Source organism: Electrophorus electricus, chromosome 5 (genome assembly GCF_041902795.1).
Source record: "Electrophorus electricus isolate QZ-2024a chromosome 5, ASM4190279v1, whole genome shotgun sequence".
In the NCBI taxonomy this organism is placed as follows: Eukaryota; Metazoa; Chordata; class Actinopteri; order Gymnotiformes; family Gymnotidae; genus Electrophorus; species Electrophorus electricus.
In genome coordinates this window covers 32,327,737-32,345,289 of record NC_137501.1, presented here as the reverse complement: position 1 = coordinate 32,345,289, position 17,553 = coordinate 32,327,737, and the positions used below count along the sequence as shown (strand labels likewise).

The 17,553-nt window shown below is 42.5% G+C and overlaps 1 protein-coding gene across 14 annotated transcripts in view; it reads right to left on the bottom strand.

Moving 5' to 3' along the window:
* Positions 1–216: 216 nt before the first annotated feature.
* Positions 217–17,553, bottom strand: part of nrxn2b (neurexin 2b) — a 582,744-nt gene continuing 565,407 nt past the window's right edge. For 12 of the 14 annotated variants that reach the window (XM_035530023.2, XM_081714812.1, XM_081714804.1 and 9 more), the window contains 3 exons: positions 16,750–17,072; positions 13,971–14,046; positions 217–3,473 (listed from right to left, as the gene is read on the bottom strand). In XM_035530023.2, coding sequence (XP_035385916.2) covers positions 2,596–3,473; positions 13,971–14,046; positions 16,750–17,072 — 1,277 coding nt within the window. In that variant the 3' untranslated portion in view covers positions 217–2,595. The remainder of the gene's footprint in view (positions 3,474–13,970; positions 14,047–16,749; positions 17,073–17,553) is intronic. The other 2 variants (XM_081714813.1, XM_081714814.1) reach the window with 1 other exon arrangement.

Below are 17,553 nucleotides of genomic sequence, written 5' to 3'. Positions count from 1 at the left end.
TTAAGATCAGGGTTAGGGTTAGGGTCAGATTTAAGGTCAGGGTTAGGCTCAGGGTCAAGGTCAAGGTCAGGGTCAGGGTTAGGGCAACAGGGCAGCAGACCCAGGCTCCCACAGAAGGAAAGAAATTACCTTTATTATTAAAGACTAGGGTTCCCACACACACTCTCAGTACCAGACAATTTTGTAAATGCAAAATAACCACATGACACAGAAGAGTAAGAAGTGTATAACCAATTGTATTCCCTTCTGTTAATATACACATATTTATGTTCATCTCACTGGAACACTTTACAAGAACATTTAGAAAGAACAGGGAGGTGTTGGGGCGTCTCAGCAGTGGAGCATCAAGACCAGACGCCAGCAGAAATCATGACAATGGTGAACCACACACACTCGCATGCACACAGACACGCACGCACACGTACACACCCACACTTGCACGCACGCATGCACACACACAGACACACACACTTGCCTCTCTGACAAGTTCTCAGAGCAACAGAGAAGCAAAAACCGCAGGACTAAAAGAGAGGAGTGGAGGGTTACGGTCTGGAGAGACAATCATCTAAAACTTAGACAGACACTGTGATGCAGATGACTGTGCTATTCTGATGAGAAAAACCCACTTTTGTTAAGGTAATATTTGTTTTGTAAACCAGATTACATTTTTCTCTTTTCAACAAATGAACAAAAGATGAATATATCAATTTGTTTCATTTTTTCTCCAAAGAGGGTTTTAAGGGAAAACATGTTTTAATCTTAGCAGTGGGAGTGGGTTCAAATATTTAGACATTTCACAAACTTTTTTTTAAAATATTTTTTGATTTCTTTTCATTGTTTAGTTGAGCTGAGAAAATCTGAATACTAGAGTCCAAAATCCTCAGATTAACAGGTCCTCATCCTCGGCTGTCGTGCTGCTGTTGGTCTATTTATTGGTTTATTAACGGCCATTAGACGTTCACACTGATACAGTACCGCTTTGCCTCCTGTACGAGTCAGAACACGCTTCCAGAACCTCCATCATTCCTTGTTGCCAAAGCAACAGGACTCACTGTTTCTATAATTTAATCTTCCTTTTTGTTTATGACAAAATATAAAAGAAAAACAAACAAAAGGTTCAAGCACTCTGCTCCATAGGATCTGTTCCATTATTTCTGCAGGGTTTCTTTTTCTTTTCCACAGATGTGTTGAATGGGGTTTGTTCCAGAAATGCACAGGGAGGCGACGAGGGGGAGTGAATCACATCAAACACCAAGTGGTCCGCTACCACCTCACTGCAGTGGTCCGCTACCACCTCACTGCAGTGGTCCGCTACCACCTCACTGCAGTGGTCCGCTACCACCTCAGTGCAGTGGTCCGCTACCACCTCAGTGCAGTGGTCCGCTACCACCTCACTGCAGTGGTCCGTTACCACCTCACTGCAGTGGTCCGCTACCACCTCACTGCAGTGGACGGATGTTTCAACCAGCAGTCACATTCCATTCCCTTTCTCTGAGGTCCTTGTGTTTCTCAAATGTCTATAATATATATATTTATATAGAACAAAGTCAGTTTGCTGCAGTGAGATGTTTGTTTTTGTTCTTCACATATAGAGCAGTTATCAGAATCCCCAACAGGGTTCAGTGAGAAACCCCAGAAATCGTGTCCATATCTGGCGGTATGAAGGAGAGCCACTGGTTTGGCCTTGGAGCTTGTAGGTGGAGCAACCATGGATGTTGAGTGGTTCTCACATTTCTCTACTTAGTCGCTTTGCAACTTTTTTGATGTATATATATTTTTGAACTCCACAAACAGTTTTTGTCACTTTTTTGTTTATGAATACTACATGCTTGAAACACAGCAGGAGTTATTTCTCATCAGGCTCCTTAGTACTGCAGACAAGGAGAGGAGCGGCAAAGCCAAAGATGGAGAGAGAGATTAAAGGAGTGAAGAGAGAGAGATTAAAGGAGTGAAGAGAGAGAGAAGTAAGATGTGAATACCTGCAGCACAGAGAGAGGCAGAGGAAGAGAGAGGAAGATTTAACAGAGTGGGTGTGGCAGTATTTCTGACTGGCATGGTAGAAATATCTGGTCTCCATCTGTCAAATATCATCTACACCAATTACTGTGACTTTTGTCTGCAAAAATTTTGAAAAATGTCCAAGACTTAAGAGTCTTTGGAGTGGAAACTGTAAACATCAGGTACAGCTAAACTCACCAGTAAGGTTTTGAACAGACAACTCCTCTCAGCTCGGCACAAACAGGTGTCGCAACACCAAGTTAGGTGCTGACCTTAAAGACCCGAGACTGATGTGGTACTTACAAAAAGCCAAAAAGAGTGTGGAAAAGGTGGAATGGAAGAGAAACAAATTTCACTTCTCGGTCACCCAGTAGAGGGATAGAGGGAGAAAAGTCGCTCTCTCTCTCTGACCCCTTACGTTCAGCTTGTTTTGGGGATGAAGACAACGACCAGAAATTGTGAAAAAGCAGAGGAATCAAACTGCTCAAAATATGAGATCGGAAAGTATGGAAAACTGCCTGGTCTCCCAGTCTTGCCCCCCTTCCCTCCCTCTCTCTCTCTTCTTTTCCTCTACCTGTGCTCCTGTCACACCTGAGCTCAAACATAGTACTCCTTGTCTTTGTTCTTCTTGCCCTTGGTGCCAGTCTTGGTGCTGCTATGCTGTTTCTCCTTCACCAATGCACCGTTGCTCTGCGTGGCCGAGTTGCTGATGTAGTTGCGGCTCTGGTCTACCTGGTAGGAGCCCTCGTCACGGTTGCGGTACTTGTACATGGCGTAGAGGAGGATGAGGATACAGAGGGCCGCCGCTGCCACGATGCCCACCACCATCCCCGTGGTGCTGCTGGACTCTCGGATCACCTCCACCGCTCCAGGGGGCCCTCGGTCTGGGGATGAGGGGTCTGTGGTGGGGACATGGGGGAAATTGGGAGGGTAGGTTATGTCGGGGATGTGTCTATGTCTCACGCCTAGCTCTGGATCCCCGGACGGCTGAGCCGGAGGCAGGAGCACCTGGTCCCGGGTGTTCATTTTGCCAGCCGGGATATTGGGGCCACTGTTGCCAGGTTTGAGTCGGGCCAGCTGGTCGGGACGTGCTGTGGGGGTGGACGTGAGCGGTGGCCGGTGGGAGTTGGGGAGGCGGGAGAAATGTCGGTCACCGCGGGTGTTCTCGGCCGCGGCCGCCGGAGGTGGAGGGAGCACTGTCCGGTCAGTGACGAGGGGTAAGTTTTTATAATAGTCCTCGTCGTCCGACTCGGTCATCTCGCCTGAGCCATAAGCTGAGACCTCCACAGCCTCCTCACAGTCCTCTTGGTCGAGGGGACAGGGACCACGGCCAGGGGGCAGGGACAGAGACTCTTTGGTGGTCTCGAGCAGTGTGAGGAGGGGCCGGTAGGTTGGGGGAGGAGGGAGTACTGGGTAACGTGTTGAAGGTGGATCTAAGGAATCCACGGTTATAATGGGCAACACTAGTTCACCTCCTAGGACAAGAAACAGACAGGGCGGGGGAGGGGGAGCATTAGTACGACACTGAGCAAGCCATTCTCCAGACCAAAACAAACAAAAACAACAATAAAAACAGCAACACAGGTATAACCATCATTAGAACAGCACTAAGACTTTGAATGAATGAGGTTAGTTCAAATTTAGTTAGTGACTTGTGATCTCTTTAAAAATGTTAAACTGAATACACTAATTCTGATATCTAAATAGTCTACAATGAAGACTACACTGACATCTGTGCTCTAAACTAACCTCATCATATAAACAGGGTAAAGGGACATACATACAGCTAAAAAGTGAGTCATTATAGACATGCTAACTGACTACCTTAGAGTCATGTTACCTACAACATTACCTACAATGTTATCTACAAGATTACCTACAATGTTATCTACAAAGTGACTCATTATTGATATGCTAACTGACTACCTCAGAGCTTGTGTGTGTGCTATCCTTTCACTAGAATATTTAAAGGGGATTAAAAACAAACTAAATTAAGCTCCCTCACATTCCACTAACTCTCTCTCCTGTGTCTGACTGGATGGTTAATAAGAGAGCAAACCACATAGTACAGGTCACTTACATCAACAAATTGGCCGCATGATTTTTGCATGAAAAAAAAAATTACAAAAAGAAAGCTGTGTAAGATTGTTCTGGGATAGTGATACACAATGTTCACCCCAATTTCAAAAGATGGTAGAGAATCTCTAACCAGCCATTCAATGTTTCTTCTATTTAGGGTTGTAACAATAAGCATACTCCCTCTTCCCTCCAACTTTTATGATGACTAAAGAGGGATTATTATTACAATCTTAATGCAAAACTTTCAGGTTCTCAGAAAACTGTGGATTTTTTAAAAATTCATAATCCCAATATGCCACTCCCCTAAATAACAGATCAGGTCATTAAAGATTAAAGTTATCTCAATAATTATGCAGTTTCTATTTGCAAATAACAGAATTAACCTTCCAAGAGTAACTTAGTCTTTTTCAGCAGTTCCTGTAGTAGTATTGATCAGTTATTCAACATTTCAAACACAGTCTGTGGTCATTAAATATCAGTCCATCAGTTATTAAACACTGCACGTTATCTGAAGAACATCTAGACCAACTTTCTTTTGATCTCTGAATTCAATGTAAAACATTTCTTAATACATCTCTTTAGAACCTTTTGTGAAGTGAATTGGTGTCAATGGTAATTACATCCAAAAAAATGTACAGGGAAAAGCCTCAGGTCTTCCTATCATACCCCCCCACCCCCAATCACATCCCACAGTGCATCACAAAACACACTGGATTTGTTGTACACAAGAAAGTTCAACATATTGCATATCCACAGAAGATTAAACATGATTAAACATAGACAACAAATATAGATCTGTTAGAGGGGTAAAATTTGAAAACTGTAAAAGGAAATTTTAGTTAAACAGTAGCCTATTTTGGATCAAATATCCCCACCCCAACACTCACAAACACCTCCCCACCCCAACACTCACAAACACATCCCCATCCCAACACTCACAAACACCTCCCCACCCCAACACTCACAAACACCTCCCCATCCCAACACTCACAAACACCTCCCCACCCCAACACTCACAAACACCTCCCCACCCCAACACTCACAAACACCTCCCCACCCCAACACTCACAAACACCTCCCCAAAGACCTCCACACCTCCACCCATCTTACATAACTACACCCTCTTGACTCTGAGATGCAGGTTATACTGCCGTGTGTTTGTGTCCTAAGGCTGACGGTCTTGGATGATATGCCAACCCTTGGGACTCATTAGTGGGGATTCAATACAGAGCATTTATTTTCAGGGGTTATTATCATGGTTTATAACTATATTCAGGGATATAGAAGAATGATCTAATGCAAGACATTGTAATCCGTTGTCTTTCCTGTAGATGACCTCAAATTACATTCTCAGGCAGACACAAATAATTCTGAAATGAATAAAAATTCTTTTGGTTTTAAAATGAAAATAATCCATTCATCAAACATTCCATTAGTGGATCACCTGATAGAACAGGAACAGCAGACAGAGGAAGGTGTTGCTACACCAAGGACATTGGTTAAGTCCTCTGGGAGCACTAATACCTCACCCTGATAAATACGTACATTACTGTGGATAAGAGCATCTGCCACATGACATACATGTAGACTGCACAGATCTATTTGACTGTTCAGACACTGTGCCCTAACCCTAACTGTTCTGACTGTAGTTCAGCCACAGTTCTATCAGACACACCTAAACCTTTACCTAACCCTGTGGTGGTGATGTGGGTGCTGATGGTTGACTCATGTTAAACACTCCAAGATGTTCCAACACACTTGGACAGAGAGGATTTACTACTGAATTGTAATATAACTGAGCAACTGGATGACTGTCAACCTTGGGACACAATATACACAAACTACACACACTGTGAAATAGCCATGACCCACATTAACACTGTTTCAGTAAACCAGTATGTGTAATTATTTTTGATTGGTCAGTAATGCCCCACAAAACACCAGTTAATGATGTCATGAAAGGAAAAAGATTGACTTGATGAGGTGGGAAGCTAATTTAAAAAGAGTTTCATATCATACACAGAGCAGCCAAGACCTGCAGTACATGTGATACTTGTAATGCACTCTGTTTCATCCTACAGACATTCTACCAAAAGACTGCCATTGTTAAATTATAACGTGAGAATCCAATCTCTGACTTTTATGCACAGATTCTGGAGCATCCATGATTCAGGACTGACAGCATGAAGGGCAACACAGCTGCTGAAGGGACACTACAGATGGCCTCAGAAGAGCCTTAAACAACATCCCATAATAACTCTGTCAAGTGAAAGTCCAACAGCTCTACCTCTGTACCTCCCTGGTGAGCTGAGAGGGAGATTAGTTGTCTCTCGATGTGTCTCTGCTGGATCTCTGAAAGCACATGGGCCCTGTCAGGCTGACAATGAGCAACAGGAACACAATACAAACTACAGTCTGCAAGTCTCACGACCCCACAATGTCCATACAACTGCAGAATCTGTTTATTACATAGAACTGAAAAGTGAAATGTCACTCTTAGCTTACCACACCTTCACCCCAGCCAACTACTCTCCGTTGCCCTTCATGGACGTTCGCATGTGGGATGGGTCTCGGACACATGCACACTATCGGGACAAGACTATGACCTCTAGAAAATTGGACTAGACATTAATTGCTCATTTTTCTCTTAAAATATTTACTATTGTGGTGTTTGTTGTCGGCCAGAGGAGGATGGACCCCCCTCTGAGTCTCGGTTTCTCTCCAGGTTTCTTCCTCGTGCTCTAGGGAGTTTTTCCTCATCACTGTCACCCTTGGCTTGCTCACTGGGGGCTTGACATGGACATTTGTAAAGCTGCTTTGTGACAACATCTGTTGTGAAAAGCGCTATAGAAATATTTTAAAAAAATTTTTTGACTCTTAAACAACATACCATTATTTACTTTTATAGTCAACGATTCTTTCCTCTCTAACAGTGTTTTCCAGTCTTGTTCTCAGGGACCACAGATGGTCCACAATTTTTTCTGTAAGAATAAATGCCATGACTGAAGCGTGCTGCATGCCAATAGGTTAACTTAATGTGAGGTTAATATGAGACCTAACCTGAGGTTAACATGAGACTTAACACGAGGTTAACGTGAGGCTTCCTGACATACACATATGATTGGGTCATGTCTCTAGAAATTTCCTTACATTACACTTTTCCGTCACAGTTGTTCTGCTTTCCACATTTCTCTGCAGTCTGTTTTCTCCCTTTCCTTTTTTTAGCCTTAGGTTTCTTTTCCATTCTCTCCAGCTTCAGCCCGTTTATTCTGGGGCGCTCCAGGTTTGGTGAATTTTTCTGCTCAAACACGCCTCTGCATAAGAGAGCCTGCCAAACATTATAAAATAAAAAAAGATTTGTGCTGCAGTAAGTGCACTGTGGCACAGAGCGCTTACACACCTTGTTCTACTCACCAGTTAATCAGTTTTAGTAGTTGTTACAGCAGCAGGGTGATGATCTGGGCACTGACCAGGGCACTGACCAGGGTTACCACTACACACTACTGTGTGTAGAGTACAGCTGGGTTAACACCACACATGGGGAGCGGACAACTGCAAAACCTTCTTCTGTTGGTCAAAGGATGGATGACATGAATGAACTCCAGACTGGAGGATGTGAAAATGGGGGCAGGGCTTAGCTTGTAACTTGGTTTGTGTTGTTTATTTAATTTTTGGATATATACAATTTAGTTTAGTTTTTTCTTTTTTTTTGTCTGATGCTACATTATTTACATGGTCTTTGACTTCAAAGTTGCATAACTTGGGTAGGTGTATGTATTTATTCTGGATCTAGAAAAAGTCATTTCAGATTTGAGTGTGAAAAACATGTTTTTGAGAAAATGGAAGAAAACGGATCAACAGGGATTCCTATGGGGAATTACTCATTACTGGAGGTGAAACAGATGAGAAACAGAGAGAGGATGTGAGTTCTGTGGTAGTATGCTGTATAAATCAACATAAATATTTAATGCATGAAGAATAAAATGAGCGAACAATAACAAAACACCAAAAGCAGCTGTTGCTCTGGGTCCAGTCCTCTTAAAGGGTAGATACATTTAAACTCACAGGTGATTAGAGGAGGGTTACACTGGGGCTATCCTGCTTAGTGGTATAATCTAAATGGCGAAACCAGCGTTATCGTGGTCTGCACAGTACTTAACGCCATGGTGAGAACCTAATTCTGTTTCCTAATTATACTCATTCTAGCCTACTGAGCTGTTTTCACCTGTTAATACAAATGAGTTTAAAAAACAACAATGACTTCAGCAGGGTAGAACAGATGAAGTGTGAAGGCGCTAACGGATGCGTGTGTGAGATGTTCTAGCACAGTCTGTAGTAATAGCTTGTCATTTCACACAGTATTATGAGAATCGTATGGCGAGGAACACATCAAACTCATTTTGTAAAGCCAAGACCAATGTTTGTTGTGGTGTTAAGCCTAAGCTTGATATCTGGCACACAGTGGAAATCCCAGCACTGAAACCATGTGCATTTGCCTAAAGTGGATAAATCTGTGTGGTAAGAAAACAATCAAATCCTTCCTTCATTCAGCTGTGAAAAAGCCAGATGAGTCGAATTTAGAACATTTTAAGCAGAAACATCAGTGTCTAGGGAGAGCAGTCAAACACTTCCAGAATCCTACAGCATAACATTTTGGTAATTTGAGTATAATTCATTTCTTTCAACCAGTGACCCTTCGGGTTGTTATTCTAGTACTTTCTCCACATCTTCACTCTTGTATCTGATAATTAGCACAAATCAAAACAAACTTTGTCAAAAAAATTAAATGTAGGTTATACTGCTGGGAAATTAAAATGAAAAACTGAGCCAGACCATATCTAGTGTTACCTGGTGACAGACACTATCTAGTGTTACCTGGTGACAGACACTATCTAGTGTTACCTGGTGACAGACCGTATCTAGTGTTGTCTGGTGGTAGACAGTATCTATTGTTACCTGGTGACAGACACTATCTAGTGTTACCTGGTGACAGACCGTATCTAGTGTTACCTGGTGACAGACACTATCTAGTGTTGTCTGGTGTTAGACAGTATCTAGTGTTACCTGGTGACAGACACTATCTAGTGTTGTCTGGTGGTAGACCGTATCTAGTGCTACCTGGTGACAGACCGTATCTAGTGTTACCTGGTGACAGACACTATCTAGTGTTGTCTGGTGGTAGACCGTATCTAGTGCTACCTGGTGACAGACACTATCTAGTGTTGTCTGGTGGTAGACCGTATCTAGTGCTACCTGGTGACAGACCGTATCTAGTGTTACCTGGTGGTAGACAGTATCTAGTGTTACCTGGTGACAGACACTATCTAGTGTTGTCTGGTAGTAGACCGTATCTAGTGCTACCTGGTGACAGACCGTATCTAGTGTTACCTGGTGACAGACACTATCTAGTGTTACCTGGTGACAGACACTATCTAGTGTTACCTGGTGACAGACACTATCTAGTGTTACCTGGTGACAGACACTATCTAGTGTTGTCTGGTAGTAGACCGTATCTAGTGCTACCTGGTGACAGACCGTATCTAGTGTTACCTGGTGACAGACACTATCTAGTGTTACCTGGTGACAGACACTATCTAGTGTTGCCTGGTGACAGACACTATCTAGTGTTGCCTGGTGACAGACACTATCTAGTGTTACCTGGTGACAGACACTATCTAGTGTTGTCTGGTGACAGACACTATCTAGTGTTACCTGGTGACAGACACTATCTAGTGTTACCTGGTGACAGACACTATCTAGTGTTACCTGGTGACAGACACTATCTAGTGTTACCTGGTGACAGACACTATCTAGTGTTGCCTGGTGACAGACACTATCTAGTGTTGCCTGGTGACAGACACTATCTAGTGTTACCTGGTGACAGACACTATCTAGTGTTACCTGGTGACAGACACTATCTAGTGTTGCCTGGTGACAGACACTATCTAGTGTTACCTGGTGACAGACACTATCTAGTGTTACCTGGTGACAGACACTATCTAGTGTTGTCTGGTGACAGACACTATCTAGTGTTACCTGGTGACAGACACTATCTAGTGTTACCTGGTGACAGACACTATCTAGTGTTGCCTGGTGACAGACACTATCTAGTGTTGCCTGGTGACAGACACTATCTAGTGTTGCCTGGTGACAGACACTATCTAGTGTTGCCTGGTGACAGACACTATCTAGTGTTGCCTGGTGACAGACACTATCTAGTGTTGCCTGGTGTGGTGTGTGTCGTGTAGAGAAATACAAATGAAAGAGGTTTTGGCAGGCGAAGTGGAGAGAGGTGACACTCTGTACTAAACAAGTCTCATTAGTCTGTCCACGCTGTTCTGCGCACTCACAATTCCTACATTTTTTAAAAATAGTTTTCTATTGTTATATTTGTAATGGGGTCTTTGTATCCAAACCAATGTGTGTGTCCTGCCTCGCATGTTTGCAACTGAAGATGTGTGTGTGTGTGTGTGTGTGTGTGTGTGTGTGTGTTCATGACAGCTGAAATGCAGGCTGTGTGTGCCTACCAGGAAATCAAATCATTACTGCTAAGGAGGGTCTGGGACAGAAATTTCATTTGTGTGTGTGTGTGTGTGTGTGTGTGTGTGTGTGTGTGTGTGTGAGTAATGTATGTGTATTGGTTGCGTGGGATATGTCTAACTTCAGGAAGTTTGAAGGAAGAACTTGTACTGTCAGCTCGTTAGCAAGGAGAACTCTCATCCAGCTTTCATGAGATGATGCAATTAGGGCCCTTTAATGAGGGCAGAGATGAATTAGCCTGTTGAGATGAATTAGTCTGTTGAGATAGACGATGTTTCTATGGGACCCAGGCACTAGGCAGCTCCACTCTCTTCTCAGCCATTCCTCTGTCCTGCTCTCCATTTCCATTCTGTCACTCTTTATCCAGGTGCCACAGAATGAGACATATGACAGCGATATGCAGTTCTCAAATCTGGAAAATCTCTCTCCTCCATCTCAGCCTTTCTCTTCCTCTGCCATCTCTCTTTCTCTGCAGAGTGCCAATGTGAGTTAGAACTGTTTATGTTGCCTTCCAAGGTTTCTCCCTCTCTGTGTCTCTATATAGTCATTTAATGATCTATAGCCAAGAGAGGATTAAACAAGGAAATTAAATAAATGTCTACTTATGGCAAACAGACACTCAACTGTTGTGATGTATGTGAGTGCAGGCATATCATGAGTACTCATACTATAAATATTTACTTATCTGTTTAAGAAACAAAACACCTGCAAATAATCCCAGAGTTCAGTTACTGTTGCATTATTCATAGTCCTGCAGAGTGGCATTTAAAGAGATTTGGGATTGCTTCCCCTGCCCTGCTGGACACTCTTTTGTCCACTACAGGTTTACTGATCTCAGTCTACATGCTCTTCCTCCCTTGTCATTTTAAACACTGATCTGGCCTGCCATTACTATAGCACCTGCCCTGACTATAGCACTACAGTACAAATACTGCCATGACTATAGCACAAGAGTAAAAATACTGCCATGACTATAGCACTAAAGTAGAAATACTGCCATGATTATAGCACTAGAGTACAAATACTGCCCTGACTATAGCACTAGAGTACAAATACTGCCATGACTATAGCACAAGAGTAAAAATACTGCCATGACTATAGCACTAGAGTAGAAATACTGCCATGATTATAGCACCGGAGTAAAAATACTGCCATAACACTACAGTAAAAATACTGCCATGACTATAGCAGTGGAGTAAAAATACTGCAGTGAATATAGCACAAAAGTACAAATACTGCCATGACTATAGCACTAGAATAGAAATAATGCTATGATTATAGCACCAGAGTAAAAATACTGCCATGACTATAACATTACAGTAAAAATACTGGCATGACTATAGCAGTAGAGTAAAAATACTGCCATGACTATAACACTACAGTAAAAATACTTCCATGATTACACTAGAGTAAAAATACTGCCATGACTATAACACTAGAGTAAAATACAGCCCTGACTATAGCACTAGAGTACAAATACTGCCCTGACTATAACACTAGAGTAAAAATACAGCAGATAATTATAGAAATAGAGTAAAAATACTGCCATGACTGTAGCAGTAGAGTACAAATATTGCCATGACTATAACAAGAGTAAAAATACTGCCATGACTATAGAACTAGAGTACAAATACTACCATGACTATAACACTAAAATAAAAATACTTCCATGTGTATAGCATTAGAGTAAAAATACTGCCATGATTACAACACTAGAGTAAAATACTGCCATGACTAGCAGTAGAGTACAAATACTGCCATGACTATAACACTAGAGTAAAAATACTTCCATGACTATAGCAGTAGAGTAAAAATACTGCCATGACTATAGCAGTAGAGTAAAAATACTTCCATGATTATAGCAGTAGAGTAAAAATACTTCCATGACTATAGCACTAGAGTAGAAATACTGCCATGACTATAACACCAGAGTAAAACTACTGCCATGGCTGTAATATTAGAGTAAAAATATCTCATGACTATAACACTAGAGTACAAATACTGCCATGACTATAAAACTAGAGTACAAATTATATATTATATAAATTATAGCAGTAGAGAAAAATAAAGCTTTCTGAGCTGCTTATGGTGACAGTGATCCATATCATGCTAAAAGGAATAACACAGTAAATAAAAAAGAGGGATAGAGTTGAAGTCTTATGTTGATGAAGTGCTTTATGTTGTGTCCCAAGACAGAATGAGTGGGAAAGCGTCTACCTAAGCAATTTTTTACTTGTTACCTCAGGGCTGTTGCTGTGGAACATTTCTCTCTGATGAATGTCTGTGCTTTCTGAAGCATCATAATGAACTATTAAAGTAGATTTTATTCTGAATTTCAACACATTTCCCCAACAGACTCTCCCATCCTTAAGCAACATCTCCCCCACACAACAATTTAGTTTAGGTCATGACAGGATAAACATCGTATTTTCTTCTAGGCGTAGTAATGCGCAAATTTGTGCTTACAGCTCCAGACAATGAGCTCTAACGTTAGAGTATGGACTTCTAAAACGTACCAGGAGAGAGAGCTATTGAACGTAAAAAAAAACAGAGAAGAAACTGTGTTTCTTGTTTAAAAAGGGCCTTTCACGTCATATCAAACTTTGTAGTGGTTTAATATAGTTTCTGAAAATCTTCCCTGTCAGTAGAACCCGACAGAAGCTAGAAACCTGGTTGGAATGTTCCAAACATTGCCAAGACATCTGACTAAATGGCTAACGTAAGCAACACCTGCCAGCTCATTAATGCATCTTAATACCCAGCTGGACATCGTCTCCAAGGGAATATAATTTTAGAGACTAATTTAGTCATTCTTCTTAACTTGATTACAATTAATTAGGCTTAAGATACAAAATGAATCTCATCCATGTTTTATTCATGGTAGTAGCCAAACATAGCTCTTCTATCAGACATGGTCTGTGAACTGCGTTGTTAGCTGACTAAACAGTGACTGAGACACTACCAGGCAGCACAGCACATGCAATTACGCTCTAGGAAGTGCCTGGTTTTCTAGGTTTTGGCTGTTCGTATATTATTAAAATGTAAAACGTATGTGGTTTAGAACAAAGCATGTGGGGTAATCTCCCTTCTACAGAGACCCCACTGCCCACACTGCTTTCTGTGTTTGTGGAGGGCAAAACATATGATCCACCCAACTGCAGCAAAAAAAGTACAAAGTAAAGTAATGAGTGGTGACTGTACTGACCAATCACAGCTGTATTTAGCAAATTCCAGCTTTTTTGATTTTTTTTTGTGTGTGTGTACATATGCATATGTCTATCACACACTCCATCTGTCTAATACACACTCCATCTGTGTAATACACACTCCATTGACTTAGTAAGAAAACTCACCACCAGGTTCACACTCCTCTAGATCTTCATCATCACTGGGACATTCTGCTGATGCAACTAGCAGATCATCCGTGTTCTAGAGAGAGAGAGAGAGAGAGAGAGAGAGAGAGAGAGAGAGAGAGAGAGAGAGAGAGAGATATTAATATACATTTTTAAAAAAAATTCAGAAAGCACATATTTCACAGTCCAGGAAATAATATATATGAATATACAATAATATACATGAAGATTCCTGGGAGTAACTGCTGTTATGTAGAGGGGTCAGAACTGTATTGTAGTAAATGATGTAGTGGCTGTCACAACTGTACAGTAGCAAATGGTGTAGAGGCAGTCACAACTGTACTGTAGTAAATGGTGTAGAGGTAGTCACAACTGTACTATAGTAAATGCGGTAGTGGCCGTCAGAACTGTACAGTAGTAAATAGTGTAGAGGCTGTCACAACTGTACTGTAGTAACTGGTGTAGATGCAGTCACAACTGTATTGTATTAAATGGTGTAGAGGCAGTCAGAACTGTACTGTAGTAAATGGTGCATAGCTTTCTGCACACTTCCTTTACAGAGAGGCTTGGAGTGCAATGGAAATTCAATATATTGCTGCCAAAAGGCCCTGGAAATAAATGCTCAGGAACCAGTGGTCTTGTGAACCCCTGATCTTGTGATGCCATAAACTGTGTCAGATCTGCTGCATGAACTGTGGAGTGTTATTCTGAGGTGCTGTGATAAAACTGATCCAGACTAACCTCGATAGATCCAGGGCTGTTAAATATTTCTTAATGTTTAGAGGCAGTTTAGCATGACACTGGATACATAACAGCTCATTCTTGATCACCACTGTGTATTCCAATCTCCATGTAATAGAGGGGATTTTGAGATTATATATATATATACACACACACACACACACACACACACACACACACACACACATATGAGAGACAGAAAGAGAGAGAGAAGCTAAGGTGTACACTTACTCAAAGTGGGAATTTCTGGTATTATTACAAGCAACAGTATGTTATAGCCTAAACCCTGTAACAGCCCTAGTAACCCTAACCCTATACCTAACCTAAACCTAACTCTATCCCTAACTCAGCAGGTTCAGTACAGTCCTGAGGCTAAACCTAACCCTAACCTTAACCCTAACCTTAACCCTCTCTCTCTTCTTGGCTCACTTCGACTGGGGCTGGTATATTGTAAAGCTCATGCATTCAGTCACACTGCATAATATTATAAAGTTAAAAGAAAGTGTTTTAAAATACCGTTCAATCTGCCTGGTCCCGATTAATCTGTCCAGTCCCGTTTAATCTGCCCAGTCCTGATTAATCTACCCGATCCCAATTAATCTGCCCAGTCCTGTTCAAGTTAACCGGTCTAACCTTGTAATTTTTACAGACTAAAAAGGGATCATAGCGAATAGGAAGGTTTTGTTATACATGCGTTATTCATTATTGTTGCTTTGGTGTTAAAAATCAAAAAATGGTGTTTTGTAAATTAGAGAACAGCTTTCTTATTTGTGGTCACCAGCAATTATCTAAAAATTATGTATACTAAAAGAAACCCACACCCTGTCCTAAAATAATAACCACAAGCACTAAGACCTAGAAGAAAGTCAACTTAACACACAAATTAAGAAATTCATTAAGCAATCTTATATCACATCTGAATTCCACTGAGTTTTTACTTTTAACTTTTAATCACATCCCCCACACCCCTTCCCCACACCAGGAAAAACGTTCCCAAGGCTTGAGGAAAGGTCTGGTTAAAGAGTCATTTGGTATTTCTGAAGATCTTACACTTTTGCTAGATTTCCCTAATTTTCCTTTTGCATAACAGTATGCATAATTAATAACGATAGACCACCAGCATCACTTCAACACTGCAACAGCAAGAATATTCCGGCACCTACAAATCCACTTTTCCTCTCAGCTGGCAGTGAATAGCCTGTGCTGACAGATGTGGTGCATGCATCCTTATGATGACCAACGCCACATTTAACGGCACCTGCCTGCTGCTCAAAGAGCTGTGGCGTGACACACAGTAATGAATGTAAATGGGGAAGCATGCACATGCCGACAGCCCACTGGCCGAGAGCCCGTGGCACGCGGCTAATGGCCACTCCATGCTTGGACTGCTTCACTAATGCTGCACTGGGATAAATAAGAGCTCTGACCTCCTTTTATTCAATTTGGAGCCATTTAACCAAATCCAAAGCTCTCTCACTTTCACTTTGGATGAATGCAAAGGGTATATAACAGAAAGAGAGACAGAGGAGGGAGGGAGAGAGAGAGAAAGAGAGAGAGGGAGAGAGAGAAGAAGGGAGAGAGAGAGAGAGAGAGAGAGAGAGAGAGAGAGAGAGAGACAGATTTAATGGGGGAAATATTTAAAAAGAAAGCAAACGACAGATGAAGAGCTGCCTCTCCTCAAACACAGAAACTCTCCCTCAGTGTCTCTCTCTCTGTCTCTCTCTGTCTCTCTCTCTCTCTCTCTCTCTCTCTCTCTCTCTCTCTCTCTCTCTCTCTCTCTCTCTCTCTCTCTCTCTCTCTCTCCTCTCTCTCTCTCTCTCTCTCTCTCTCTCTCTCTCTCTCTCTCTCTCTCTCTCTCTCTCTCTCTCTCTCCTAATGGCCACGTCCTGCCTTTTAATATTAACATCCATACACATACCAACAGAAATCGAGCTGTATCTCCCCTTCAGCAATAATAATAATAATTGCGTGTCAAAAAGGGGAAAATTGCTCTTGTTGCTTAGCAGGAGTTTACCCCCAGCACACGTCCTCCCCTCACCTGCGTCACACTGTCTCTCATTGTGGGGGAGCGCTGTTTGCGGGTGGTGGTGGTTGCCATGGTTGTCGTGGTCTCCATGATTGTGGTGGACATGTCTGCCAGTGGTGTAGTGGAGGTGGTGTCCGTGTTCAGGACGGAGGGCACATCCCCCACCAGGCGCAGGTTCCCCTGCACCTGCACGTTGGGGTCGCCCTCGGCTGCCAGCTTCAGGACCTGCAGGCCGTTGTAGTAGAGGCCTGAGACCTGACCCTGGAAATGACGGCCCTTCTCTCCACCACCAATCTTAATACATGCCTGGCTGTTAAAAATCGTGAGCTGCCGACCTATGGAGGGAGAGAGAGAGAGACAGAGAGAGAGAGAGAGAGAGAGAGAGAGAGAGAGAGGAAGGGAGAGAGGGAGAGAGAGAGACAGAGAGAGAGAGAGAGAGAGAGAGAGAGAGGAAGGGAGAGAGACAGAGAGAGAGAGAGAGAGAGAGAGAGAGAGAGAGAGAGAGAGAGAGAGAGAGAGAGAGAGAGAGAGAGAGAGAGAAGAGAGAGGAGAGAGAGAGAGAGAGAGAGAGAGAGAGAGAGGAAGGGAGAGAGAGACAGAGAGAGAGAGAGAGAGAGAGAGAGAGAGAGAGAGAGAGGGAGAGAGAGAGAGAGAGAGAGAGAGAGAGAGAGAGAGAAGAGAGAGAGAGAGAGAGAGAGAGAGAGGAGAGAGAGAGAGAGAGAGAGAGAGAGAGAGAGAGACAGAGAGAGAGAGAGAGAGAGAGAGAGCAAGGGAGAGAGAGAGAGAGAGAGAGAGAGAGAGAGAGAGAGGAAGGGA